Raw genomic sequence first — 27,911 nt, forward strand, 5'->3', positions numbered from 1 at the left:
TTTTTTTTTTTCTATAGCGAGGGAATATTTTTGACAGGTAACATTGTGAAGTAGCAATGACAAAGTCCACTAAATTGGGATATGAGTGTTCATTATATAGCAGCAAAACATGAAAAATATAGACAACTTCTGACATCTACTTGAGTGGTGTCAATATAGCTATGTGATGGATAGTATTTTTCTATTGAAAACTTCATGAAGCTTAGCCATTAAGCATCTGATTCTGAAGAAAAACTAATTTTAACGTGATTTTCCAAATGAATCGTTATCAGAGAGACACTGACATTCAAAAGGTGTTACAAATTAGATTATTTCATCTGGGGTGACTGACAATCACTGTAACCTGTTAACACAGCTTAATATTTATACTATGTTAGAGTTGAAAATATTTGAAATTATTCTTGAGGAGCCTGGGGTTGGAAAAGAGTTGAAGAGCATAGCAGTAGTGATGGAAAAATAATCGATTCTAGTCTTTTTTGGTCTTCAGGGAAATTATTCTTGGTAGTGAGCTTACAATTTCTAGAGATATATGCAGTGATGGAGAGATTAATTATGTATAATCTTTGATTATGCTTAATTTTTGTGAGATTCAAGAGTGTACGTTGATTGGACCATCCAGCAAAGGAAAACAGTCTACTGTACAAAATACATTTGAAAGATTTCACAAAATAAAAACTTTTTTTGTGATAGAACGCAACCTGTAGTGCAGCACTTTGTGCCTCTTCTAGCTGTAAAGTGAGGGTGAAGAATGTTATTTTTTTTGAGGAGAGGTTACTCTGTTCAAAAGATAACTGCTGAGTTAATTTTTTTTTATGATATAATTTGATCTTATTTGATGAAGAGAAGGTTTCACTGTACTTTTTCTTCATTTCTTTGTTTTATAATTAAATCTTTTATATGAAATTTACTTTCTTCCTTGCTCACTGATATGAGGTACAGTTTTGGCTTGTTAATGTAATTCTTTTGGACAGTGAAGGTTTAATAAAGAATCTGAAACTTTCTGCCCTTCGTTCAAATATTGTGATGGAAAGTAGTAAGAGATCTGCTGTGTCACTGAGGGGAGCAGTATATACCTTCAGATTATAGGTGAATTTTGTGGTGTGGTTATTACTATTTAGTGTGTCATTACTAATGAGTTTTCATTAGCAGAGTGATAATATTTGGGTCAGTTGGTGTCTGAAGGCTGAGGGGAATACAAAAATAATATAGACAAGCTGGTTAAGAATGAATGAAATGCTCAGATTTACATTTCTAATTCTTGGATCTGTGGCAGGACTTTGGTTTTGGTGCTACTCAAAGCTAGATCTTTAATTTTAAATGAGGGATTAAAATAATAAAAAATAAATAGGGGATATAAATAAGGGAAGAGATGGCTTATGGATATGTATGGGTTGATATATCTGGTGTACAGCTTTGTCAGCATACCTGGTTCTCCTTTACAGCAATATTGATGTTTCAGATAAACCTGTTGTCTACATGTTGCTGTTAGGCAGGTCTTTGACAGTGTCCTGTTTGATGGAAGATGGGGGAACAAGAAAGATAAAATTTGATTATGCTCAAAGGTCAAAACTCAGCAAACTGTATTCCGTCCAAGGACACTGAAATTTTCTTTTACAGTTCTGAACATATTTTTATGGCTATATTGCAGTTCATATGCTCATAAATCAAATTGCTTTTCCTATCAAAAATGTTTTGTCAGTTAACTTAATTCTTGAAGATGGCCCTAGAGGATCAGATTTGAAGCAGTGTGAACTAGATTAGAAAGCGCATTGGTGTGAGAGCTGGATAATCTCACTCAAAAAGTTGCGATCAGCACCTCAATGTCCAAGTGAAGACCAGTGACAAGTGATGTTCCTCAGGGCTCAGCACTGGGACTGGTGCTGTTTGACATCTTTATTGGTGACATGGACATTGGGATCAAGTGCAGTCTTGGAAAGTTTGCTGATAACACCAAGCTGTGCAGTATGGTTGGCACACTGCAGAGAAGGGATGCCATCCAGAGGGACTTTGACAGGCATGAGAGGTGGGCATGTGCCCACCATATGAAGTTCAACAAGGCCCAGTGCAAGGTCCTGCACATGGGTCAGGGCAATCCCAAGCACAAATACAGGCTGGGAGAGTGAGTTGAGAGCAGCCCTGAGGAGAAGGAGCACTGTTCCTATGAAGACATGCTGAGAAAGCTGGGGTTGTTCAGACTGGAGAAGAGAAGGCTCTGGGGAGACCTTATAGCAGCCTTCCAGTACCTAAAGGGGGGCTAAAGAAAGCTAGAGAAGGACTTTACAAGGGCATGTAGTGATACTACGGGGGGTAATGGCTTTAAACTGAAAGAGGGTACATTTAGATTAGATACAAGGAACAAATTCCTCACCATGAGGGTGGTGGGGCACTTGAACAGGCTGCTCAGATAAATAGTAGATGTCCCATCCCTGGAAGTGTTCAAGGCCATGTTGGATGGGGCTTTGAGCAGCCTGTTCTAGTGAAAGGTGTCCCTGCTCTTGGCAGACGGGTTGGAACTAGATGATCTTCAAGGTCCCTTCCAACCCAAACCATTCTATGATATGTAATGAAAATCCAAATATGTAGTTGGATAACTAAAAGCTTGCACATACCTGGTGTTTAAGGCAGGCTTAATTTAGAAAGCAGTCAAAGGCAGAGTATCCTTAACCTGTATATCAGCTAAGAAACACCCAGGATTTCTAGTGATACGTACGATTTGTGGTCACCTCTGCTTGAGGTACATTTTTTATAAGGTGGTAGAGACATGCTGATGCAGTTGGATATCTCCCCTAAACTGTTTTGCTCTGCTCAACAAGAAAATAATGTAACAGTAACTGAAGTATTTTTACCTCTTTCACAGAAAATTAAACAATGAGAAACCTTACAGATGTACAGTATCTCTTGTCCAGATATTAGTTTTCCTTCCTCTCTAAGATTAGTTTGAAATGGTATTCTTGTTTGAGATCTCAGTTTCTTCCCTTAATAAGTGGTTGTTCTGGCTACTTTTAATTTTGGACAGTCATTTGAAGCTGCTAGAGATGTAATGACAAAGTAGTAAACGGGGACAAGACAAAAATCTGCCATATCAGATCCTACAACATGTTTATTTCATACCAATATTTATTTGGGTTTGAAGCAATATTATGACTACCTAACTTAATTAAGCTAATTTAACAAATGAAGAACTGGGTTTTATAAGCTGGAAGTCTCAGACAACAAAAAAATTATATTGAGAGCATGAGGAGATTTTATATTAAACATGTGGGAGAAATTCTGGAGACATTTAACTGACATGTTTTTTCTCTTTAACAGGATTCTTTTAGTGATGGATCACTTAATAATGAAAGATTTGGGTTGGTTGGTTGCTTCTATGAGTACCTGTTGTTGCAGCAGGGGGCTGATTGAAGCAAATCAGTCTCAAAAGTATGAGAGAGATGTACTTTAAGAAATGGAGGAGAGTGCTCTGTTTAGCTTTTGCTTTTCTTGATGGTCAGATCTCATTGCCCTCACGCTCCTCTATCTTGCTGTGCTGTGCACTGTAGCAGTCTTAGTACATGCCTTGATGCTCCACAAGCCGGTGGGTGGGAGAAGTTTCACAACTGCCCAGACTGAACCCAGCTGGGAGTTCCTCCTTTGTCATTTGCTCCTTTGCCTCTTCATGTGCGCACCTCTTCTCACTGGTTCTCCGTACGTGAAACTTTTCATATTCTGTTGCTTCTGATTAATTACACAGTGGGAAAACACTTCTGATTTGTTGCATGATGGAGTATGCTTAGTATGTGCAATTTTGCTGTCAGTGATGCGGAGCCACTGGCCTTTAGTGTTCAAGTGAAGGACACAGCTCTGTTCCACAGGGACGACACATTCATTCCTCCTCCGAGTAGTTAGAGTTATCTTTTGAAATATGTGACCATGAAAAATTTAACTGTGTTTTTACCTATACCTTTGGCTACTTTTCCTGGTGTTTGAAGAGTTTCAAATGCAAAGTAAATGATTCAGAATTAATGCACTTGTGGCATTGTGTAAGGGAAGATTTCAATTTTTTTTGGTAGCAATTATTTCTAGCAGTCAGCCTTCTAGCACGAAGTGTATCTTTCATTGTCAGTCCCCACAGATTGTGTACTTCATGCAATAGTTAATCTAGTAATGCTAGAAATAATTTTTAAACTTTGCACTGTACAAGTTATGCAAAGAATTGAACAGTGGTTTCTTGAAACAGGTAAAGCAAAATTTTCATCCCATGTACTTTACTGGGATAACCCCTCTAAGTATTTTAAAAATTGTAAAACAAAATCTTTAATCTTAGATTTTGCCACGGTAGGACATTTATGCAAAACCACTTTGTATTCTTGCAATGACTTTTTGGTGCAAAATTTGGATAGAACTTATATTTGATCATAGACTCATGCTTGAGAAATAAAACTTTTAATAAAATTCCTCTTGAGTTTTCTCTAATAGCTAATTAGGTGTTTTTGAAGGTGGCTGTGGCCATTGCATGTATAGTTGCTGTGACAGTTAGTTGCTTTGCAGTGTTTTTAGTATTCTGAATCGCTGCATGGTACTCTTGCAAAACTGTAGGTATTCTTTTTTCATCACATTGCTGAAGACAGCTTAATTTCTGTCAGCAGCCATTTTTGTAGCAAGAGCTGACATTCTGCTTGAGCTTTGCTACTAAACACTGCTCTTAAAGAAGGTCAGTACTGCTTTGGTAACAGCAATGTTTGAGTAGCAATTATATAGATGTTCCCCTCCTATACAGAAAATCATTTCAGATATATTATTGTAAATGTGTTCAAAAGCCCACCACTCTTTTATATCTAATTTTGAGTAAAAAGGTTTCTTATAGTAGTTCATGGGTTTTCTGTTGAAGTGTCATTGGCAGTTATTAGTGGCAGGGTTCACCATCATTTCATCCTGTGTCTGTTAATCTTGTGCTTCTGTGATGGTAATATGAAAAAAACCCTGTCATTATGGGAAGGTTTTTAAAATACTGGATTGGAGCATCTATAATTATTTTCTTACTTTGAGCTACTGCACCTCTTGTAGTTTATCCTGTGTAGTATCTGATTGTTGTAACTACATGGCATAATAAAAACAGATTGTACGGTGCAGCACAGCACTTCCTCTGTTAGACTGCTGCTTTATTTGTTGCCAAATTTGGAAATTATTTTGACAACTGCAGAAAGGATACGGACTGCTATATGTGCTCGTTGGCATTATGTATATGTAGATGCACTGCATTGCTTGAAAACAATAGTACATTTTTTGTTGTAGAGAGCTTTCAGATTATAACACACTTGCTACTGTAAGACTGCTGCCTACTTACTAAATGCACCTGATTTGGCCTGACTTGCCTTCTTGCTGGCTGTTTGGTCAGTAGGGCATTGTGTATCAGATAGTTTTGTCGTTAGTGTGTCAGTGCTGTAAAGACACTATGTTCTGCAAAGAAGCAGTGCCATACCTGAGCATTGCTTTCTTCTGAACTGCCCTACGGTAGAAGGAATAAAGACTGTCATGTTTAAAGGAGGAAAAGGAAAAAAAAGAAAAGAAAGTAGAAAATTAAGCATTTTTCTTGCTCACCTGTAGTTTTTGTGAATTTGTGAAATCTAAATCTCACTTGTAATTTTCCTTTAATTAATGCATTCATTAAAAAAAAAGTCCTGTCTAGTGTGTAGAAGAAGGATGATGATGAAGGAAGGAGTGGGAGAGAACATAGGTCCTTTTTCTGTTTCCAAAAGCTTGAACAGTTTTCATTGTGCCAAAACTGTTCTCCCAGACTTTCTTGTATGCCAAATTAAGCCAGATGCTGCTGCACTATTCCATTTACTTTGCCTCTGTGACCATGTTTATTATAATTATCTCTCTTCACTTTAAAGTATATGCTTATGCTAAACTTCTGAAGAAACATTTTGCTGACTTTTGTCCTATTCTTTTTTGTAGTTACATATTCTCATTAGTTGAATCTCTGCTGCAATAGTTGCATTTCTGCTATGTTGCAAAGATGGGATGTAGAAAATAGGGAATCCCTTTTTGTAAAATATAGGTGCCATCTTTGAATACAATTCCTTAAGTTTTACCTAAACTTCTTCAAAAGTGAAGTTTTTAAAAGGCTCCTGGCCCTTCTGAAGCTAGCACAGCATTCTCATACTTGATTGAGGTCAGAATTTCATATAAAATTTGTATAATTTTATTGATGTAATAATAGGTGAAAAATAATAGAGATACGGCCTTGCTACTTAAAAATAGTTACTTGCTGTGAAGTACTTGATACTCTGTGAATGGAAATATAGTCCTTCTCAGTTTTAGGCCTGATATGGCAGGCTTCTGAGCTTTCCCAGCTCCACCGATGTTAGTGGAAGCTGGCCTGGCTTTTTACATTTAAAGGTAAAGATAAATGTGTGCTCACAGTGCTGCTAACCAGGTTTGCTTGTTCTTGATTTCCTCATCCCTTTGTTGTTCCACCCCCTTGGGTTGGCTAAGGTTTGAAAAATTTCAGAAAGGAAGTGTTTGAGTTAGACCTTGTTCTACAAATGCTGTAGAAATGGCAGCACTCTGATGCAGATAGCAGAGTTTATATTAACTTAGCATGGGATTTATTTTAAAGAGTCAGAACTGATTTTTAGATAGGTGGTGTGCCATACTAAATCACAAGCAATTTTTTTTTTTTTGTTAAAATTCTAAAATACCTTAAATGTTCTTTATAAAACACGACAGCCAAAACAATTTGCTGGTTTCTTAGGTGTTTTACAATTTGTAGCTTATTTTCTTATGGTATTTTTCTTGTCTTTCTATAGGGCTGAAAGACACACAGGAGTCTTCATGGATATAGTTGATACATTTAACCATTTAATTCCTACTGAACACTTAGATGATGCCCTATTTCTAGGATCCAACCTGGAGAATGAAGTCTGTGAGGATTTTAGTACAAGTCAAAATGTCTTAGAGGATTCGCTGAAGAACATGCTCAGCGATAAGGATCCTATGCTAGGATCTGCAAGTGCCCAGTTCTGTTTGCCTGTTTTGGATAGCAATGATCCCAATTTCCAGATGCCTTGTTCAACAGGTAAATGTTACAATTTTTTAAGATTACAATTTAAAATACAGTTATACTCTAGTACCAACCCTTTTTGGTAATGTAGAAATAATAATTTGGGATTTCTGTCTTCTTCCTGCCCTTTTTGTTGCGCTGCTTACATGCCTGGCATGTAAACCATGTGCAGTTCTTTTTAACTTAATCACATAACAATAGAAGAAGGCTCCTAATCTGGATCAGAAGTAATTGAGGCTTTGTCTTGAGTATGTGTAAGTCATTCCCAATTGCAGTCGTGATCTGTTCAGTTGAAGTACTGTGCGTTATCAGTGAAGTTGCTAGTTGTCTTCAAAAAATGTAATAGTGCTGGATTAGCATGAGAGTTGTACAAATTCCTGCTCTGATCTCAGGGTCATTCTGTTACTGCTTGGCCTTCTAGTAGTGGCCTGATTCTGAATGTTTTCCTTTGGTTGGCTTCAAACAAGAGCTTGAAATGATAATACAGTTATTTTTTACTGTTTGGAAACACTTGATTTGGAAACAATTTAGAGCAAAGTTTTAAATAAAAATAATCTTAGGGGTTGTGGAGTAGTTTGGGAAGATTAAAAAAAAGGGTGAACCAGTCCCTTAAATTATTTATATTAACGAGCAGTTGGAATAATTACACTGAATTTGGTGTGAGAGAAAAAAATATACGCTATGCTTAATAGTTTTTTTTATATTTGACTGGAAGTTTAGAAACAGAATAAATTTTTTAGGTTCATTACTGAAAAGTGTTGTAGATCACTGCAGATAACTGACTCTATCAAAGTTGTTTTTATTTTCTAGTAACTTTTATGAGCTGTTTCTGAAAATATTGATGATTTCCTGGTATAATATGTATTTTGTGTCTACTAACAGACTAAATTCTCACCTTCACTAAACTAAGTGGCATTACAGTATGGAAAATTGTAAACCAAAGATGATACTGACTGAGGCAATGAAAAAGTGAATTACAAAGCAAAACCAAGATAATGATCTTTTTACTGCATCAGAAAGAACACTATTTGAGGCCATCCTTAATGTTTTTGCTTGTTCTTGCAGTAGTCTGTATCCTTATACATTTTTATCTGTAACCCACCAAATTAATGAAGTAGGTATCCAAAAGGACACAAAGTGTTCTTGCAGTTGCTTGTTCTTTGTAGGTCTTGATAAGAACTGTCCTTATTCTGAGATGGTAGGACCACAGTATATGTTTACAGTTTTTTAGATGAGAACAATTATCAGTTTGAAGCAAAGTTTCTTTGCTTGTGTTTCTCCCTTAAGTATTCATATAGCTCATGATGTATTTGATTTGTCTGAGAATGCTGGTGACTTAACACAGCTTACACAGTCTGCTGGTAAGGATGCAGTCATGCAAGATGATAGTACCCTTGGTAAGAACTACCAGTACAAAGGCTGTCTTTTTCCAAACTTTATGTGTGGAAAACCCATCTCTACACCAACATCAATTTGTCTATAAAAGAAAAAAGCATAACTCTCCCCACAAAACTTGCCTTACTTATACCCTTAGAGCTACAGCACCATTGGTATATCATGCAGAATTATAGTTTGCTGTATTCTGATGCTTTCAGTTCTTTTTTTTTTTTTCCAACTCTGTGTAGGATCTCACTATGAATTTATTCTATAGTGCATTAAGCAGTATGATAACAGAATGGTTGGCTGTTGGCTCTTAACCTTTCACTAGAAGTGTACCTGGAAAAATGTATTTGCAGTTAAGGTTGTACTAGGTTTATGTACATTTGTTGTTACCTATGTTAAACAGGGCAAGACCTAGAAAATACTGAAATGGAAAGTGGTGGTGATATTTGATTTCTTTACTGAAGAGTTATTAGGTTGGTGCATAAGTAATCGCAGTTTCGGTCTGTGAATTTTAATCATGACTAGGCTCAAACACATCTTTATTAATAAAAATAAGAACCATTACAATCAACACAGTTTTGCCAATGAGAAATAAGTTTGTTTATTCATTCTTCAGGATTTGACAAACTCTTGGAAAGCATTTTCTGCATCCTGCTGGCTGTGGAAGTGTTTTTCCTGTAAAAAGTTGTTGCTATGCTTGAAGAAGTGGTAGTTGGTTGGTGAGAGGTCAGGTGAATATGACGGATGAGGCAAAACTTCATAGCCCAATTAGTTCCACTTTTGAAACATTGGCTGTGTGACATGCAATCGGGAATTATTGTAGAGAAGACACGTGAAGAGTCTCCTGTTGACCAGTGCCAGCTGCGGGCATTGCAGTTTTTGGTGTATCTTATTAATTTGATGAGCAGACTTCTCAGATGGAATGGTTTGGCTGGGATTCTAAAAGCTGTAGTGGATCAGGCCAGTAGCAGAAACTGCCAGTCAGTTCAAAGCAAGGTCAGTGACCATGACCTTTTTTTGGTGCAAGTTTGGCTTTGGGAAGTGCTTTGGAAGTTCTTGGTCCAGCCACCAAGCTAGTTCTCACCAGTTGTATAAAATCCACTTTTCATTGCATGTCACAATCTGACTGAGACATGGTTCATTGTTGTTGTGTAGAGTAAGAGAAGATGACACTTCAAAAGGATTATTTTTTTGGATTTCCGGTCAGCTCAGGAGGCACCCACTTACCAAGCTTTTTCGCCTTCCCAGTTTGCTTCAAATGCCAAACATTGAATGGTCAATGTTGAGTTCTTTGGCAACTTCTGGTGTAGTTATAAGACGATCAGCTTTGATGATTGCTCTCAGTTTGTCATTGTGACCTTCCAATGGCCGGCCGCTACGGTCCTCATCTTCAAGGCTCTTGAACCACCACTGCACTGTGTGTTCATTAACAGTTCCTGGGACAAATGTGTTGTTGATGTTGCGAGTTGTCTTCACTGCTTTACAACCCATTGTGAACTCGAATAAGAGAATTGCTGAAATATGCTTTTTGACTCTAACATAATTTCCATAGTCTAAAATAAATATAAAATAAACAACAAGTAATAAGTCAGTAGCAAAAAAAAAAAAAAATAAAATAAAGCAAGAAAAGCACATTAAAATGATGCATAACATAACCACATTTATTTAAGAATGTATTCCAATATCAAATGGCAAATTTCAACAATGCAAAAACCACACTTCCTTTTGCATCAAACTAATATTTTTTTCCAGAGGCATGAGTTTTTTTTACCACAATTTTAGAACTTCAAACAGTGTTTTGCATAACCCACACCTAGACCATGGAACAGTTTAAGAAAAGGAGCAAAATACTCATGGCAATGAGTTCTGAGGGCAAGCAAAGGACAGATTTATTGTGCTTGCAGCTCCATAAATAACTGGAACATACTCTGTCCAGTTTTATAGTGGTGAAGATTTCATGCTGTAGCTTATTCGTGGTAAAGGTAAAAGTATTTGGACCGATGAGGTGATTTGGCTAAATGGTATTAGGTTTCATAGATCAAATGGAGTAGCAGAAGTCACAGCTCATTAATACTTCTTTGAAAGTCTATGTTGAGCAGAGTTCAAGACTCTACGCACAAAACAAGATACTATCTTTATATGCTTTCAACTCCAAGAACTTTTACCACGTTCTATGTAGTTTTATGTGAACATGAGTATGTGTGAGTGGCAGAAACTTTGAGAAAGGATTGTTTCAGGCCTACTTACCCACATACCAAATTTCTCAGGATTGTGACAACATTTTCTCTGGTTTACTTGGGAGATCAGGTCTTTTTATCTAAGAACCCTTTCTCTCTTGCTCTTAAGTTGTTTTTGAATACGATTTTGTTTCCTGCTCTTTTTCTTATTGCTGCATTGACATTAGTTCTTGTTGGATGTTATTTACAGGCCTAATCCAAAGTTATTACTCATCAACATTGCATCTATCTTGCTCAGCTTTAGGGTTTATGTTGCCCATCACTCACTGTGAAGTAAGGTTTTTGTTAATACCAGGCTCTTTTTATGGTGATACTGCTGTTTTGCGCTGGGCTGGCAGTTAAATATCAAAGCAGTTGCTTGCTCACCTTTCCTTCTCTGGAGGGAAAGGGAAGAAAGACTCGTGGGTTGAAATAGAAACAGATTTAATAAAATACTTGTAAAACAAAAATGATACAAATAAAATACTTGGCTCCTAGAACACGTGCTCCCAGCAATGAACATTAGAAGATGGACACTGTGAGCTCAGTGAGTTCAGTAAAGGCACGGAGAGCAACATCAGGGCACAGGGAATGTACTGGAATCAGGCCCTGGGAGCAGTAACAGGAGCAGGGCCCCTGCAGGGATGACAGCCATTGAGGAAAGGGCTGTTATCAGCAACTTCCTGCTTAAATGTCAAACGTTCATGGTATAGAATACTTCTGTTGACCAACTTAAGTCAGCTGTCCTGGATCCACCTGCTCCTTGCTTCATTATGCACCTGTTTACTTGCAAGACCTGAGAAACTGAGTTCTTACGTTCTTTCCTGCTAATTCCCAAACACTGGAAAGTTACTGGAAGAAAACATTAACTCTGTCCCAAGGTGCTATCTTATTATTCTCAACTACATTCAAAACAAAAGGCTATGCTAACTGTCAACAAGGGAATTAACTAACCTCATGGAAAATTACCTCCGTTCAGCCAAACCAGCACAGGTGAGCTACCAGTTATCTGCCTGCATGTGATGGATACTGGTTGAAATTGTTTCTGTGTCCTTTAAATAGTTCAAGTACTTGTCTATAAGACAGAAACATAAATTTTTTTGAGTTGAAGTTTGATTTCTAGTCACTGCTTGTTAGAGGCATCTACCCAGAAAATGCAGGTTTTGTAAGTTGGGTTATAAATGCTTCTTTTGGGGAGAATGGTAACATAGAGTCAGAATAATTTGAGTTGGAAGGGATCTTTAAAGATTGTCTCGTCCATCCCTCCTGAAATGAGCAGGGACTAGATCAGGTTGCTCAGAGCCCTGTCCAACCTCACCTTGAATGTTTCCAGGAATGGGGCATCTACTGCCTCTGTGGGCACCCTGTGCCAGTGTTTCACCACCCTCATAATAAAAAATTTCCTCCTTATATCTAATCTGAATCTACCCTCCTTTAGTTTGAAACCATTACCCCTTGTCCTATCGCAACAAGCCCTATTAAAAAATCTGTCCCCATCTTTCTTCTAAGCCTCCTTCAGGTAATGAAATGCCACAATAAGGTCTCCCTGGAGTCTTCTTTTCTCCAGAATGAACAATCCCAACTGTCTCAGCCCTTCCTCACAGGAGAGATGCTCCAACCCTCTGATCATTTTTGTGGCCCTCCTTTGGACCCTGTCCAACAGGTCCATGTCTTTCATGTACTGAACATCTCATAGTCAGCAGTACTGGTGTTATGACAAATAGCAAGGAGCATGAGTGGGTCCATCTTTTTGAAACACACTGTATATCAGTACAAGCAAAGCAGTTTCATGTTCATGTCTTGGCCTGAATCCAGTTTGTGCTGGGTCTAAGAGGGGTTTCTTCAGTTAGATGACATAGTTGATCTTTGCTTGCTGAGCTTGCTCTGTAATTGCCACTGTATTGTAGATTGAGGTTGCCTTGTTCAGCTGTGAACAGTTACATGTTTTGAGAAGGTTCTTTCCAGGTGATGCCAGTAATTGCTTTGAGAAGAGGTTGAATTAAGTCTTTATGATTCTCACAAGCTGGACAGGGTATGAGTCAAATTAATAGATGTTATGCTGAAATGCTTTTAGGATGTGTTTGTGGAGTAACTATTTAACTGTAACGGTGTAGTTGGATTGCTGATTTGTGGGGTTAGACTGAGCTGATTGCTGCTCTTATAGCGTAGGTAGGAAGCTTTCTGTTATTTCAGTGAATCAAGGTACAAGCTACTCACAGATCTTATTCACTGCAGCTCATAGGAGCTTAGCAGTAGTGGAGGCCATTTACTGTTTTGAAGTAGGTATGAGCAGAAAGGACGTAGTTTTGGTAGCGGAAGTTGATAAAAGTGCTCTCTTTCCCAGTTAAAGGACAGCATTTGACAAAACAAGGCTCTTGAAAATTAAATCAAACAGTCGTAAGAATCCCATAGCATGTTTTAGGCGTTTCTGTGCTCTTTTCATCAGTGATCAGGTGGCTGTTCTTCAAGAACTGAATGACAAACGCAGAAAGGTAGATTACATAGAATACATAGAATAGCTCTCAGGTGCCTTTGATGTCTGGATGGTAAGGGTGGGTATGGATGTGTGGTTTTGGGGTTGCTTTTTTTCTGTTCCTTACTGAGCAATTCCTTTATCAGAAGTGGAAACTGAAGTTTAGGATATGACATAACTCTTGAGAGCGTCACCTTTGGGTGGTATCCTAGTGATAGGTTTTCTGGTTTGTTCTGTTATTTCTTGCTGGAAGGCATCCTGGAAGCTTATCCACTAGTACTAGCTTGTGAGCATAGCCAGTCAGCCTGGTCACATGCCAGTGAACTAAATTACCAGCATTGGTACAAAGTTGGTATTTCTCAGCTATCTTGAATTCCGCAGCTTTTCAGGATGTCATTTGCTGGGGCAGTTTGATTTATTATACATGCAATAGACAGAAGGAAATTTGAGTTGCATATAATCTGCAGACATTTATGGATTTTGTAATCAAATTGAACTTTTAAAGAATGTAGCTTATGGGTATGTTTACCAAACCGGGTATTTCTCATAGATGTTAAGGAAGACTGACCCAAAAAAGTGTAAAAAGGCTGTTGGGGACATAATTTTAATTGTCCTTTTTTTCCTGTCCCTCTGGATTGCTGCTGGGAAAGTGTTTTTCCCCAAGGGCAGTTTGTTCTTTCAAGGTTTAGCCTGTGTATTCATAACTGCTGTTGAAAGCAGCATTACCTGTGCTAAAATTGTGATCACCTACTGAATCTTTGGAAGCAAACCAATTGTTCAGGCTATAAATAATTATGTTCTTCAGCTAGTGTTCTGTCTGGCTATGTTAGCCATTTCAGGCTCTTTTCACCAAAGCCAAATGTATGTGTATTTTTCCTCCTTCATATGAAGTAATTTTGAATGTAACCTTCAGATTGCAACCTAAAATTGGATCTACAGTTGTTTCAGTTTTCTTACTTCTTTATGCCTCCTTTCTCCAAGCAGTCCATGTAATCAGTTGCACATTGTCTTGTGACCAATGTAGTAACTTTCCTGTGTAAAATTTTAAATAATTATATTGGTATTATATTGAGAACCTGGAAAATGTTTATTTTGCTCATTTTTCTGTTTGTAGGTAACGAACTACCAGTTTTACCTGTTTTAGGTCTTTCTGAAGACTTTATTTATTGCTTTGGACAGTTTTACGGATGGAGAGAGGTTGGATCTGTAATAGGATTTGCAAGCAGTTTATATATTTTTGAATCACGGAGTTCATCTAAAGGCTCTCTTAATCAAATAATTTGATTTGAAGTGCTTGGTTTGATGCTGTGTTTTGTCAGAATTTGTGCTTTACTATTTATTTCCAAAGTAACGGCCTCCTGTGGCTAAAGAGCTCTGAGTAGCCCTGTGATGTAGCTCCATCTTTTGTTTTTAATTGGGGATTCAGTCGTCTGTCAAGATATGTGCTATATTAAGTTTATTAATCCTACTTGATTTTCATCTGTTTTTATTCTAAAGACAGAAAAATGTCCTCTTTACAATTTAAAGATTGATGGAGAATGGAAGTAAATGTTTAGTTAGTGTTTCACATGGGACTTACTGTGATTCTTTTCTTGCATGAGGCAGTCAGTACAAGGTACTCACAGATAAATTCTCAGTTAAACGGGTTACAAGCTTACAGGAAAACTTGAGTAAACCAGTTGGAATTCGGTGTTTTCTTATGTAAGTTGTATCATGAGTGACCTCACTTCTCTTGAAAAAATGTTTTTTTTTTTTTTTTAAAGAGCATTTTTAATTCTGTTCCTTGAACATATACAATGTCAATAGGAAAAAGGCTTTCATATAAAATGTATTTGTTTACAGTCTTGACAATTATCAATATATATCTTTCATTGCTTTACTAGAGCTTATTAGCTCTTATTAAGGTTCACCCAGATATGTGCTAGTTTACTGCCTTATGCTGTTCTTGTCGTTGAAGTGTAATGTTAGTTTTTTTGTTATCATCTGCATATAACATAGTAGAAATTTTAAGACATTCAACCGTTTCTGTCTAATTTGATGTGCTTTAGAATTAAAATATGGAAAACACTGTGGACTTGCTCAGTCCTGCTCTTAATGTGATTCAGGTGGACATAACATTTACAACTATGCAAAGCAGCAACAACAGTGTAGTTCTGCTCCATGTGGTTAGCTAAGCAAAAGAAAATTAGGGCCAACATGTATGGGAATTTATTTCTATATTTAAGATTTACCTTGACCTGTGTGTCTAAAACCTGAATATTTCTGTTTGAAATAATCAAGGGAAGATATCTTTAAAGATATTTATACATTTCAAAGGTTTCAATGATATTTTTAGGGGTATTTTCTTTTCCTTCCCTGCTCTTCCCCCAGCAAGGAAAGCTTGTTTTTCTCAATTTTACATTGATGAGGAACTTAAAATTCTCATGCTTTTGTTTTAACACATGGAAAAATTTACTTTAAATTTGCAAGTAAACTATTTTTACTATTATTATTCTGTTATTGTATAACATACAAAAATGAGTCAGTGGCACCTCACAGTAGTTTGAAATTTAAATACAAGTAATGGAAAGACTGAAAATACTAAGTTGAAGGCCAGTGGTGGCTCTTCCACTATGAATATGTTGAATGTGATTCATATTTCCCTTATTTGCAGCTTGTTCAGTTGTACAGTGGTGTACAACATTTCCATGCAGATATGCCTTTTCTTTATTTTTTTCCTTTCCTCTGTCTTTTATCCTTATGTCTTAATTTCTATATTTATTACTAAGATAATCTTTAGATATTTATTACTAAGATCATATGTATCTTTTTCGTTCTGTCTGATTTTGCTTTTTTTGGCTTACTCTTTCAAGTGCTGTTTCTCTACCTCATCTTCCCTTTCATGATTTGATTTCCTAGTCTCCTCTGTATTACTATTTTCTGTCACTTTTTCTCTTCCCAGCAGGGTCTGTGTGGAATGCTCCTCAGCCCGGGCCTCATGGGGCTGTGCTAGCGGAGTTATAGCTCAGTTGGTTTGAAATTAGCAAGATTCTGTGCTTCAAAATCCTCTGTAAAATTAAAGCTACAGCACAGAGTCTTGTAAGTATGAAAATACTTCAATTCTAATATTTCAAACTGTCAATAGTAGCCTGAATGTGTCCTTTTTGTTATTAATAAAGGAGGGTGTGTAAATTCAATAACTTGCTCAAGATCATTGTAAAACCCAAGGCTCTAATGGCAGTCCTGACACCTGCTCCAGAGTTGTTTCAGAAGCTGAGTAGCTTTTGTCATGTTGTCTTCAGTAGCTTAGTTTGGTTCTACACTGAAGAAAAGAAGAGGGTCTGAAAGGAGTCTCCTTTGTCACAGTCTGTTCCTGAATACCAGTTCCACATTTTGCAGGAACACTTTTTAATGTGAATGCTAATACCAAAGTGCAGAGCTGTTGGGAGAACGTATTCTTTGAGAACACAAGAATGGACAGCTGGAGTAGGGTGAGGGTCTGTCTTGTTCGGTTTTCCATCTTGGACAGCAGCCAGTTTTAGGTATTTGGGGAAAACCAGTGTCTATGTCATCTTTTTGACAGTGTGTCCTTTTTCCCAATATGTAGCTTATAGCAGTTAAGTGATTAAGGAACATTAGATGAGTGGAATAAGACCAGCATTATTAGTCCTCTGCAGCTTGTGTGTGATATCTGTGTGTGTATGTATACACGCACAGGCGTGAAGGTGGCTCTGTGGATTGGAAAGCGAAACTGCCAGTAATTTATGGAAACACTCTTGCTGTAAGCTGATGTATACAATGCAGTAACTAAAAATTATAGTTAAAATACAATGAGTAACGGTAAGTTGCCAGCTCAAGAAACTCCTAGCTTTCAGCTCCTGACAGGCACCTAATTACAGAGGTCCAGAGTGCCAATTACCTGATGTCAAGGTTAGCCTTCCTTAAGAGGCCGTTTAAAGTCTTTCTGATATTTGAGCTTGAAAATTATCTGGTGGTTTTTTTTTTGGATACTTAATGACTGGTGATTCTGGATTGAATTACAGTCTTGGTAGATTTGATTATTTGTTACTGTTGGGCTTTAGTAGTGTTTTACAACTTCCAATTTTTTGTTATTTCAAAAGCATGCTCATGCTTAATGCCTTCACATGAGCATTAAGTTGCAGTAACATCAGACTTGAGAAGGAGCAGGAATTGACAGATTTTCTGGGACAGTCTAAAAATTCTAACAGTTTTTAATTTCTATTAACTTCTTGCTCATTTTAATTTCTAATATGAATTTATTTAGATCAGTTTTAAGTAAGAAATTGTTAGAAATTTTTAGATATCTTTTTTGTGTCATGTGAGTTAGTTTATCTTAAAAATGCTTCTAGGTGGGTGCCTGAATAGTGTAAAATAGGCATATTTGGTTGTTTGGAGGTTGTGTTGTATTTGTTGGACCCTCCTACATGTTTTGTAAAATCACTTGGGTGTTTGGCTTGGTCTCACAAATTTCGCATCCCACAGGGACCAGGATTCATTAATCACACGTAGGATCTCGGGATAGGAGAGGCTACCATTGCAGAACCAGACTTAGAGAAAGTGAGGAGAATGGCTTGTACAGTGGCCTGACTGCCTCTTAGGAAACCTGTTTTCAGGAGCAGCCTCTGGGATCCTTCTCAGGTTAGTGGAGGATAGGAATTCGACAATGTTCTCTGACTCTTCTGGGAGACTAGTGCATGCTGCACTCAATGCTCTTCCAAACAGGTTGCAGATGCAGATATGTGATGTGGGTGGGACTTAAGAGTTCTAAAATTGTATCCTATGAGAAGACTGTGATTTTTAAACTCTTTTCTCACTTCTGGATCAGCTCTTTCTGCTGTTTATCTTTCTTCACTTTTTCTTAGGTGGGAAGGGACAGTGAGGGACAGCTGATCTTTTAAGACTGGGGAGCTTCCTGTAGTAAACAAACAAAATGTGAGTCCACCAAAAAGCTATTAGGACTACCTACAGAAATTTTAATCTTTGGGTGATAGATGCTTCTACACTGAAACTGCCGCACATGGGAATTTTCTGTCTTGCTTTTCTTCCCTTTCCCCCCCCTTTTTTTTTGTTTTTAGATGGCAATTTTTTTTCCCCCGTTTCTTCCCTTGTCTTGCTCAGCACTGCAGCTGCAACATTTTTTGATAATTTTAAGTTTTAGGTTCTTTCTTGTTTATTTTTTTTCAGTTATTGGTCTTGATGATATTATGGATGAAGAAGGAGTTAAAGAGAGTGGTAACGATGCCATTGATGAAGATGAGCTTGTTTTACCTAACAGGAATTTGAGAAGCCGTTGTGAAGAAACATCAGTCACATCACCAAGAAAATCACCACGTTTAATGGCACAAGGTGACCATTCAATAGATGATGTTTTTGCACATTTGAAATTAATTAAATTTTTATAATCCTGTCTCCCCAACATGTATAGCTTTGCTATTTGTCTGTGTGAATTCAAGTATAGACACTTCTTTTTTTATAAACTGGACCTAGAAGTTGGCATCCATAGGGTACTACTCAGTTTTAATTCTTCTTTGAAAATACTTTGTGCCTTCCTTATGCCCTGTGGTCCTTAAACTCATTTTTGAGATTTTTAATCCTTTTACTTATATTGAATTACCACTGTGGTTCTCCACTGACAAGAGCATGTATCTGCAAAATGCATTGGACTATTAGGTTAGCATGGCTCTTTATTTCCAATTAAAATTTTAATTCTGTTTATTTCTATTTGTGCATTTTCCTTTTGTTTTAAACTATGTTATAGTAATTGCAGTCATAAAGTCTTTCATCAAAATATCTTAATACACTTAATAAGTATTTTAATCAAATCTATAAATTCTATGTGGTAGCTAATTGATTGTAATTAAGGTTTTTCTAACTTGTTGAACTGGTGGAGTTATTGACAGCTCTGCTTTTTCCCCTTATGGAGTAGACTGAGTTAAAAAAGATAAAATTACTTAGGGAAATCAGAATTTAAATAAGAGCCTATGGTACAAACCTGGTGAATATGCCTTTTGAAAAGGCTCTGGAATGGGTTTCTTGTTTAGAAAATGTAAGAGATGTTATCAAGTGAGAATGTGACTGTGTCTCAGATTCATATACTGTGTTCTCCAAAAGCTTTGTAAACTTCACATGTATATTTCTGATTGCATTATAACTTGTTCAATTTTTACTTGAGGTAGAAAAAGTTGAGTGGTAGAAATGTCGAGTGGGTTTTGTCTTTTAGTCATCACTTCTCTTTTATACATACTATTCAGAACTTTCATAGCCATTGGAATAATATTTTACATCCAAACTGTGGCAGCGTAAAATTGAAATGCAAGTAATTGATAGCTTTTAAACACAGACAGCTGAGATGTTTTGTTTTTTTTTTTTAATTAAGTAAACAACCAAGTTTGAAGTTCTTCTTGTGTCCAGTAAGCTGAATCAGTCTAAATCAGTTCTACTGTAGGTAAGTCTTGTGTTTGCAATATGAAGGATGCAGTATAGCTAAGACATTTTCTTTTTCCCTTCCTAGAACCAGTACGGAGTTTGCGACAGAGCACACTAGCCAAACGTTCGAATGTTGCACCTCTTGTTAGTAACAAGAAATCATCTGTAAAAAGTGGATCTGCTCTAAAGACTGGACAGAAACAAGAGAGAAGTCCAGCTAAAGAGACAGATGTTGCTGCACCCTTGAAAACAGAGCAGCCTAAGGAAGTTAGGCGTAGTACAAGACTATCGGGACAGACAGAAGGAACGGCCGCAGCAGTAACAGCATCCCCAAGTAATGCTAAATGTCTTCCTGGTCCCGAAGAGGTGAATGAAATAAAGTCTGAAACCCTTGAGCAGGCAGAGGTTGAGAAAACATCCCAAGAGTCAAGTTCTGCTAATTTAGCAGGAGCCTGTTCTTCTCCTGGAGAAACAAAGGAAGTAACAGAGATTGCAACAAAGACTGAATCTAGGAATGTCGAGTCGGTTTGTTCAGTGTCTGCAGATACTGAAATTACTGCAGGTGAAAATGAAGCAAATGATGTGATTGATTCAATGGACTCAGAAACTTCTTCAGAAGAAAAGACTGGAAGTAAAACAGAAGAACCAGAGAAGAAAACAGAAGAGCATCATCAAAGTGGGGTAACTGGAAAAGCTAATGATCCATCTAGTGTTTGTGTGAATCCAAGTGAAATTTGTGAGACCTTTTCAAATTTGTCCAGCTCTGTAGAAGAGGAGATTGGTTGTAGTTCAAGTTCCCACAATGTGGATGTTGCTAATGAAAATACATTGTCAGTACAGGAAAGTGTAACAGAACCTGTAGGTGATGACAAGGGAGTGGAGAAAACTGTAAATTCAACTGAGAAACTACTGGACAGTACAGAGTTTCGTAATAAAGACTTGGAAAGCGATGAGTTGACTTCTGCTGACCCAGGAAATAGCATTTTAGAAAACACTGTTATTGACCAAACAAGCTCAAATGTACAGCAGCAGATCAGCAGTACTAAAGTAGAAGTCCTTGAGGCATCAAAACTTCAGGATAATGATAAACAAATCAGCATTTCATCAAAATGTGAAAAGAATGTTAGGCCTCGGCACAGTAAATCTATAATACAGAATAAGCAAAATCTGACTCCAGGTACTCGACAAAAATCGGGTACAGTGCAACAAGAAATAATGCGTTCAAGAACAAGGGCTGGTCTTAGTGTTTCAGGTCTTCACAGTCCATCTTCAACAAGCCTGAAGCGGAATGCAGACGAGCAAGAGATTCTTCAGCATCCAAATAACCCAGTTAAAATTAGGAAGAAACAGTCTGATCTGGGTTTGAAAGCCAAAAGCTGTGTTTCAGGGGTGACAGCAAAAAAGCAGACCAATACAATGCTGAAGAAAATACCCCGACTCCAGGCTTCTGGACAAGTACAGAAGTCATCAATTCAAAGAGCAAGTGAGAAATCTCCTACTCATCAAAACTATTCTAAAGATGCCCACCATTCTGTGCACTCATTATCAGGGCATGTTTCAAATCTTGGTCAGAAGCAAGGCCAGAGTCAGAAACATCAGCTTGCAACTGTGCTTAAAACAAATAGCTCCACAAAGGAGGAGGCAGAGACAAAAAATGTCCCTGTTGTAGAACATCTGAAGGAGGATGATAAAGAAAAAAACAAATCAAAAAGAATTGATAAGAATCTCCAGCCTCGCCAGAGAAGAAGTAGCAAAAGTCTTTCACTTGATGAACCTCCATTGTTCATTCCAGATAACATTTCAACTGTTAAACGGGAAGGCTTGGAACATACCTCTGGTAGTGAAAGCAAACATGTTTGGGTACCCAGCAAGCAGTGTGGCTTTTGCAGAAAGCCACATGGCAACAGGTGTGTGTGGCTTTGTGTCTGAGGAATTTATTACTGGGCTCAGAAGATGTTTTTTTTCTCTCTTACCAAATGTTTCATGATGCTGGTGCCAAAACAAAGGCATAGCCTTATAATGGAAGGCTGTCTGTTACAATGTCAATTAGTTTCCTTTGGACTCAAACACTTTTTAATCATCTTTTAAATAGAGCATTCAAAACTAGTTTGACCAAAAAAATTTACTAGAAATGTTTTATTATATGAATACATTTTGTGAGGAGTGTGTTATTCTGCTATGTTGTTAAAATATGTACTTTAAACCTGACTTTTTTTTTTCTAGAAAGAAATAAGACTAAGATGTCTCTGTTCCAGATTGTCATTTCCTTCTTTCCAGAGACCTCTCATGTTGAAGAATCACCATCAACCAAAAAAAATCAAATAGTTGTTTGCATGTGACCTTTCTCTGGTAGCAGTGCAATTCTAATACCAAGAAATTTAGAGGCTTTTTTCAGTGTGTATAATCATTGCTGCGAGGCTTTCACATTAACCAGGAGCAATGAAGTAGCTCGGTGGGGAGATGGAGAACATCAGTCTCAAAAAAACCCTATAAAACATCCATGTAGGCATATCTGAAATAGGCTTTAACTAAACCTAATAATGAAATTGCATCTGAAGCTGATTATGTCCCTCTGTGACGAAAGCACTGTATGTGAACTGAAAAAGGCCATTGGGTTCCACTAGTGAACTGTCAATCCAAGAATAAGAATTCCTTTATTGCCACTTATTTTCTGGATTTAACATTTAACTATCTTTTCATAGTTGCGGTTTATCTACCAGGCTTTTTTGTTTGTTTGTTTTAAATTGATTTCAAAGACCTTTCTGATTAGTCCTTTGCTTACGTAAGAGAAACTTTTAATATTAATTTTCAGTGAGTGTGCTTTAGAACTTTGTATGTCAGAGTGAAATACCGAACAATTACCTCTGGTGCCTGGGGCTTTTGTAGCAGTCGTTTGTGTTGAAGAAGAGCCCTTGTGATTTTCATTGACTTATTATATTGCATTTGAAAAACATGCATGAAGTTCATTAACTGTGCAGCTATAGCAACTGCAACAGTGTGTCCTGTTAAAAGAATCAGTGCTAGGTTTGCTCTGCCTGCTAGGTGGGAATTACCTGATTGGAGGGGAACTCAAACTTAGATCCTTCTTGTGTGGTTTTTGTTTGTTTTGGTTTTGTTTTGTTTGTTTATATTGTGTTTGTTTGTTTTGTTTTGTGGTTTCTGTTTGGTTTTGTTTGTTTTGTGTGTTTTTTATGTGGGGTTTTTGGTATGTGTATTTTTTTTTTAAATCCATCTCTTTTCAATTTGTGCCTCTATAATAGTGTTTAATTTTATGCAGTTTGTATTTCCTTAGTTTTCATCATCTCGTGTATTACCACAGTGGTAGAAGTACATGTGTAGGCTGTATTTCAGTGATTTGTTTAAATTCAGAAAGGCTGCTTCATGATGTGAAAATGTTTCTGTGGATATTTTGGAGCAAAATACGCATATTTGGGGTGTAAATTCCTTGATATTTGCTAAAAATTCAGAGTTAAGCTCTTCATGTTATCTTTGTATTTTTGCTAACACTTTAAACATCTGTGGGTTTTTTGTTCTGAATATCTTGTTGGAGTTCAGAAAGTCTTGATTTTGAATGCTAAATGAATCTAACCAATAATGGGAAGATAACAGTAGTGGCCGGAACTGCTTATTGTAGTTTATAAAGTCAAGTAGATACAGTAGATACAAATAATATGCACTGCTATAGGATTAAATGCAACAAACCAATTTTGCATCACCAGCCCTTGTTGCTGCTAGAAGAATGGTATAATATATGGATCAACAGCTGAGGTTGCATTGAGAGAGCCCATGAGTTGCCACAGATGATTATCATGGGTATCCTCAACTTTGTAATGTCAGTTTTGTTAAGTTGTTGGGATTGTTTTATTTGAGGTTTTGTTTGTTTGTTTTTTGATATGTCTGTGTTACAAAACTGCTGATAGAACCAGCAGTTTCAACAGGAAAAGACCAGATTTGCTAAATGAAGAAAGATATTTAGTACACAGACACAGAATTTTTGTATATAAAATGGGACTGAGATATAGCAGTGGAGTGAGGAAGCATGTTGTATTGAGCCCTGTGCTTAATAATAGAAGACTTAGGACTGTCAGTCTTGCACTTTTTATGATCACTGTTCTAAAAAGTGAAATTTTAATTTGTTCAAATTACTTTTATTTTGTAATTTTATTCTGCAAATAAGAACTCTTAAACCTTTCAGATTCACTTAATGTCACTAAGATACAAGAAGAAGCAAAACTTGTATCTAGAGTGCCTTGACATTTTTGTGTAACTACTGGTACAAGAACAAGAAAATGTTTTCAGCATGGTTCAAAAAAAACAAAATCATAACATGATAAATTTCACTTTTATCACCTGGAAAAACATCAAAACTATCAAAATTGACTATAGTGATAGAGTTTTTTACACTCACTTTGTGGATTGCTTTTCAAGGAATTTTTGTTTTCATTCTGTAGTAGCCTAGCTGGCCAGCCTGGTTACTTCTTTTTTTTTTGCTTTTTTTTGGCCTCTCTTCATTGTATAGGAGAAAAGGAGAAAGTGTGAGACACAAATATTGACAAATGACAGGAATTTCAACAAATGTGAAAGACAGAGCTAAGATCTGAAACAGTATTTGTGTTTATATTTAAACGCTGGAAATTTTTATCAGTGCTATGGTACAACTACTTGTAGCAAAAGAAGTTGAACTGACCTTGCAGCCCCAAGGTGGGAAATAATATGCATAACAGCTTCACAGTACATTGTGTTAATGAAAACCATTTAGAATTCAGGCTGCAAAACAGTAGTCACTTGAACCTTTTGTATTCCTTACAATAAATGCAAAGCCACTAACTTGTTAATGTAATATTAAGTTTGGGAAATTGATTCAAATTGAAGACAATGTGTGGGGATGGTTTCATCAGCCTTGTTTGTGTACACAATCCCCAAAGGGGATGCTTACATAGGCCTTTCACAACCCCAGAGTAAACTTACTGTTCCTGCCGGAAGAACAGTAGAAGAAGGATGGTACTTGTATGTTGATTTGTTTCAGAACAAGCATCTGACAAGTAAATTTAAATCTCAAGGAATCCATGCAGTACTTTGCTGGCAACATGCAAAGTCCAAGTATGATTACCTTGCATTGCAGATAAAATGAATTTGGCTGGGAAAGGAGGAATCCTTTTTTACGAACATGTGACTTGTATAATCAAAAAAGTTTACAAGTTATAACGTGTCTTACTTTCTAAGAGGCATGCCTGTTTTTTTTCTGTTAATAGTCATTCTTTGGCACCTGATCTTTGAACCATGAGTTTTCACACTGTTTTCCAATTGCCTTGATACTTCTGTGCTTGAACCAACATAGTTTTGAATTTTATATCTTCATTACTCAGAGAGTGGGTGGTCTATGTGTGGCTTTAGGATTAATTGTTTCAGTCTGTTTGCTTGAGGTATTGTGTTGATTCCCATTCAGTTATTTACCTTTGCAATATAAGCTAAAAGATACTTGTTGTTTCATATGAAAATGAAACTCTGTTTCTGGGTGAGTCAGATAGTTATGTAATTAGTAGTTTTCAGCACATCTGAAAGAGGTTGTTTTTTTTTTTCAGTGTGAAGTTCGAATTACTGTTAGTTTTCATTGTAGTGTTGCTTTCAACCTGTTTGAATTTGCTTTTGTGTCCCCATATTGCTGTCAGATGTTTTCTCATCAGCTAGTAACTTAAGTCTTATGCATAAATTTTCATTCATCTATGTATAGATGAAACGTGTATGGATATGCATATCACATAGAAAAATGTTCCAGACTGACATTACTACCTCAACTTCTTAATGAGTTCAAGTGATGTTGAAAACATTAAGCTTTGTCTCAAGCAATAGTTATTTTTCCTGGAAATAGTTGAAGGAAAAATACATAATTTATTGGTATAGAGCTAGATGATGGTAGCACTGCAGACACTGAGAAATCTGCTAATGTTAAGATTTCTTCCTGTATGCATTATATGCATCCTTCTGATGTGTAAGGGCTTATAATATGAATTTATCCAGTTTTCACTGTAGATGTTCAAGTTCTCTGTGGTATGGAGGGCTGAACTCATCTGTGCTTGTACAGTTAGACAACACCTAACTAACATTTTGCAGATTTTCTCCCTTGTCTGCACTCTAATGGAAGAAGTTCCACCAATTTCTGATTAATAATTCATAGTACATAAATTGAGATATTATCTTTGTAAGCAAATTTTCTAGAAAGCACTATGTCACAAGCAAAGCTTGTAGTTTTAATTTGTTGCTGGTGACTTCCTCTTTTGAATTCAACAATTCTAGTAAAGTTTTTCAATAGTCTGTAGGTGGTTGGGTGTTTTTGTTGTGTTTTTTTTTCTGTTTCTTGTTGCTTGGTATTTGATGGTGCAGTTTGTGTGGTCAGAAACAAACCACACTTCTCAGAGCTCACAGAAGAATGAAGTGATGCAGGACCAGAGTTTTACTTAGGGTCTTTTTCCCCCCACATTTCGACTCTTCTTTAATATGAAGGAAGACTTTGCTATATTTTTAAAAGGCAATTAATTGGAAAGTGCAGAAGTTGATTTAGCAAAGATACAGTATTCCTGATCTTTTTCATATATATAGTCACAAAAAAGTTTCTGCACAACTGTAATACAGAAGATTAATTTGGCTGATGGATGAAGTTAAAAAAATAATCTGGGACCTGTTTTTTTCTCCTATAATAAAAGTTATTAGGACATTTGTTTTTTGAAATGAGTGGTAATACCTCAGTAAACTTATTTTGGAACCAGGTGATCATATAATTTGCATTCTTAAATTACTTGTGCATATTTTTTTAAGAGTGGATGCATATACAGCAAATGAATCGTTATGACAAAATTCTTCACAAGAAACAGTAATTAGAATAATTATGCCTTAGTTCTAGTACATGTTAATTGAATAGTATGTTAAATTTCAGATTGTGCAAGATGTCATTGAAACTTTTAATTTTTCTGCCTCTGTTACTGCTTTCTTCCACTGTGAAAAACCTTGCAACATTAAAAGTGATCATGCATGTCCACAAAAACTGAATGATACAGTATAAGCAAAATAGCATTGTAATGTATAATTAAACCATTGAAGGACTCCAGTATACTTTATATTTACAACTGTATCATTTTATTAGTAGTTTTTATATGGGTTATATTACTATGCTGCTGTACTGGTAGGATTGATATTAATACCAGTACCATTAGGGAAACAGGCAAAGGGATAGCATTAGCTCTCTTAAATACATAGTTTTATAAAGTATCTATGTATATATGCAGTTTATAGAATGTACAATCCTGAAGATGCAACATGTGGGTAGAATGCACTGCTAATGAAGCTTCCTCTAGTTATTATGATTTTTTAATTAATATATGTATATACATGTGGTTAATGTTAGGAGATATATTGTACCCATTTTTTTGAGGTTTTGGGAAGTTCAGTTTCCTGTTTTGTTGTTGGGCACGCTTCATGTATTCACCTTTAGTTCAAAGAGCTTATCTCCCTGCTTGCTTCCTTTTTGGAGAGGTTTGTGTAATGTGAAAAATAAAGAAAATTGTGCCTTTAAGGGAAAAAGGAAGTTACATTATGTAAAAGATGGGTTATTGAAATTGAATACTTAGGCGATAAGTTTGCAGTGTATTTTTCCTATGCTGCGAATTCCATGTAAAAGAGGTCTGCTGATAGTGTTTCTTTGAAGATAGTCGGTTATTGTTTCTAGAAGATCAAAACCTGAAAAACCATGTCACCTGTGTTACACTTGTACAAAAAGCAAACAAGAGAAACTGCTATTTGTATCTGCTCTGACAAGGTAGAGCATATATTTTTTTTATATAAACATTCATTTTGCCTGAGCTTTCAATTAAGCCCATACTGCTTCACTGGTGTGGAGGCTCTGCTAAAGCTGCTCCTCTACTAGTGACATCTTTAAGAGCTGAAGGAAAAACAGTTGCTTCTGTGCAGTGTCTCTGCTGTAACGTTGGCTGGACTGTAGCATTAATGCAGCTGAGACAGTTGTAATGTTAATACAAATTTACAACAGAATTTATAGTAGGTTGTTGAATAGTAGAATTAAGGGGGAAAAATGCAGATGTAGGACATGCTTTAAATAGTTAAGCTAATAGTTAAGTTAATAGTTAAAATAGTTAAGTTAATAGTTAAGTTAATAGTTAAAAAGTGCGTGAATGGTGATGTTACTCCTCTTAGGTGAATTTGGGGTTTGGGTTTTATTTAGAATAGTTTAAGTTTTGCTTTTTGTTGTTGTTGTTGTTGTTAAGATTTGAGCCCTGTTGTTCTGTTTTCCCTGTGCTATGTACCACAAATGCAAACGACTAAAGAGAGCCAATTATTTCTGATTTTCTCATATCGT

General features: G+C 36.6%; 1 protein-coding gene across 7 annotated transcripts in view; it reads left to right on the plus strand.

The window, feature by feature from the left end:
• The window catches only part of PHF3 (PHD finger protein 3), a 51,917-nt gene that overhangs the window by 2,196 nt on the left and 21,810 nt on the right, over window positions 1–27,911 (plus strand). Inside the window, exons 1-5 of one of the 7 annotated variants that reach the window (XM_005506755.4) lie at window positions 6,907–7,060; window positions 16,059–16,195; window positions 17,600–17,755; window positions 18,302–18,463; window positions 19,629–21,450. In XM_005506755.4, the coding sequence (XP_005506812.2) occupies window positions 18,322–18,463; window positions 19,629–21,450 (1,964 nt within the window). In that variant the 5' untranslated portion in view covers window positions 6,907–7,060; window positions 16,059–16,195; window positions 17,600–17,755; window positions 18,302–18,321. Of the gene's footprint in view, window positions 1–6,791; window positions 7,061–16,058; window positions 16,196–17,599; window positions 17,756–18,301; window positions 18,464–19,628; window positions 21,451–27,911 lie in introns of those variants that run through there. The other 6 variants (XM_065056206.1, XM_065056204.1, XM_065056202.1 and 3 more) reach the window with 6 other exon arrangements.

The sequence above is a fragment of the Columba livia genome, chromosome 3 (assembly GCF_036013475.1).
Source record: "Columba livia isolate bColLiv1 breed racing homer chromosome 3, bColLiv1.pat.W.v2, whole genome shotgun sequence".
NCBI classification, from domain to species: domain Eukaryota; kingdom Metazoa; phylum Chordata; class Aves; order Columbiformes; family Columbidae; genus Columba; species Columba livia.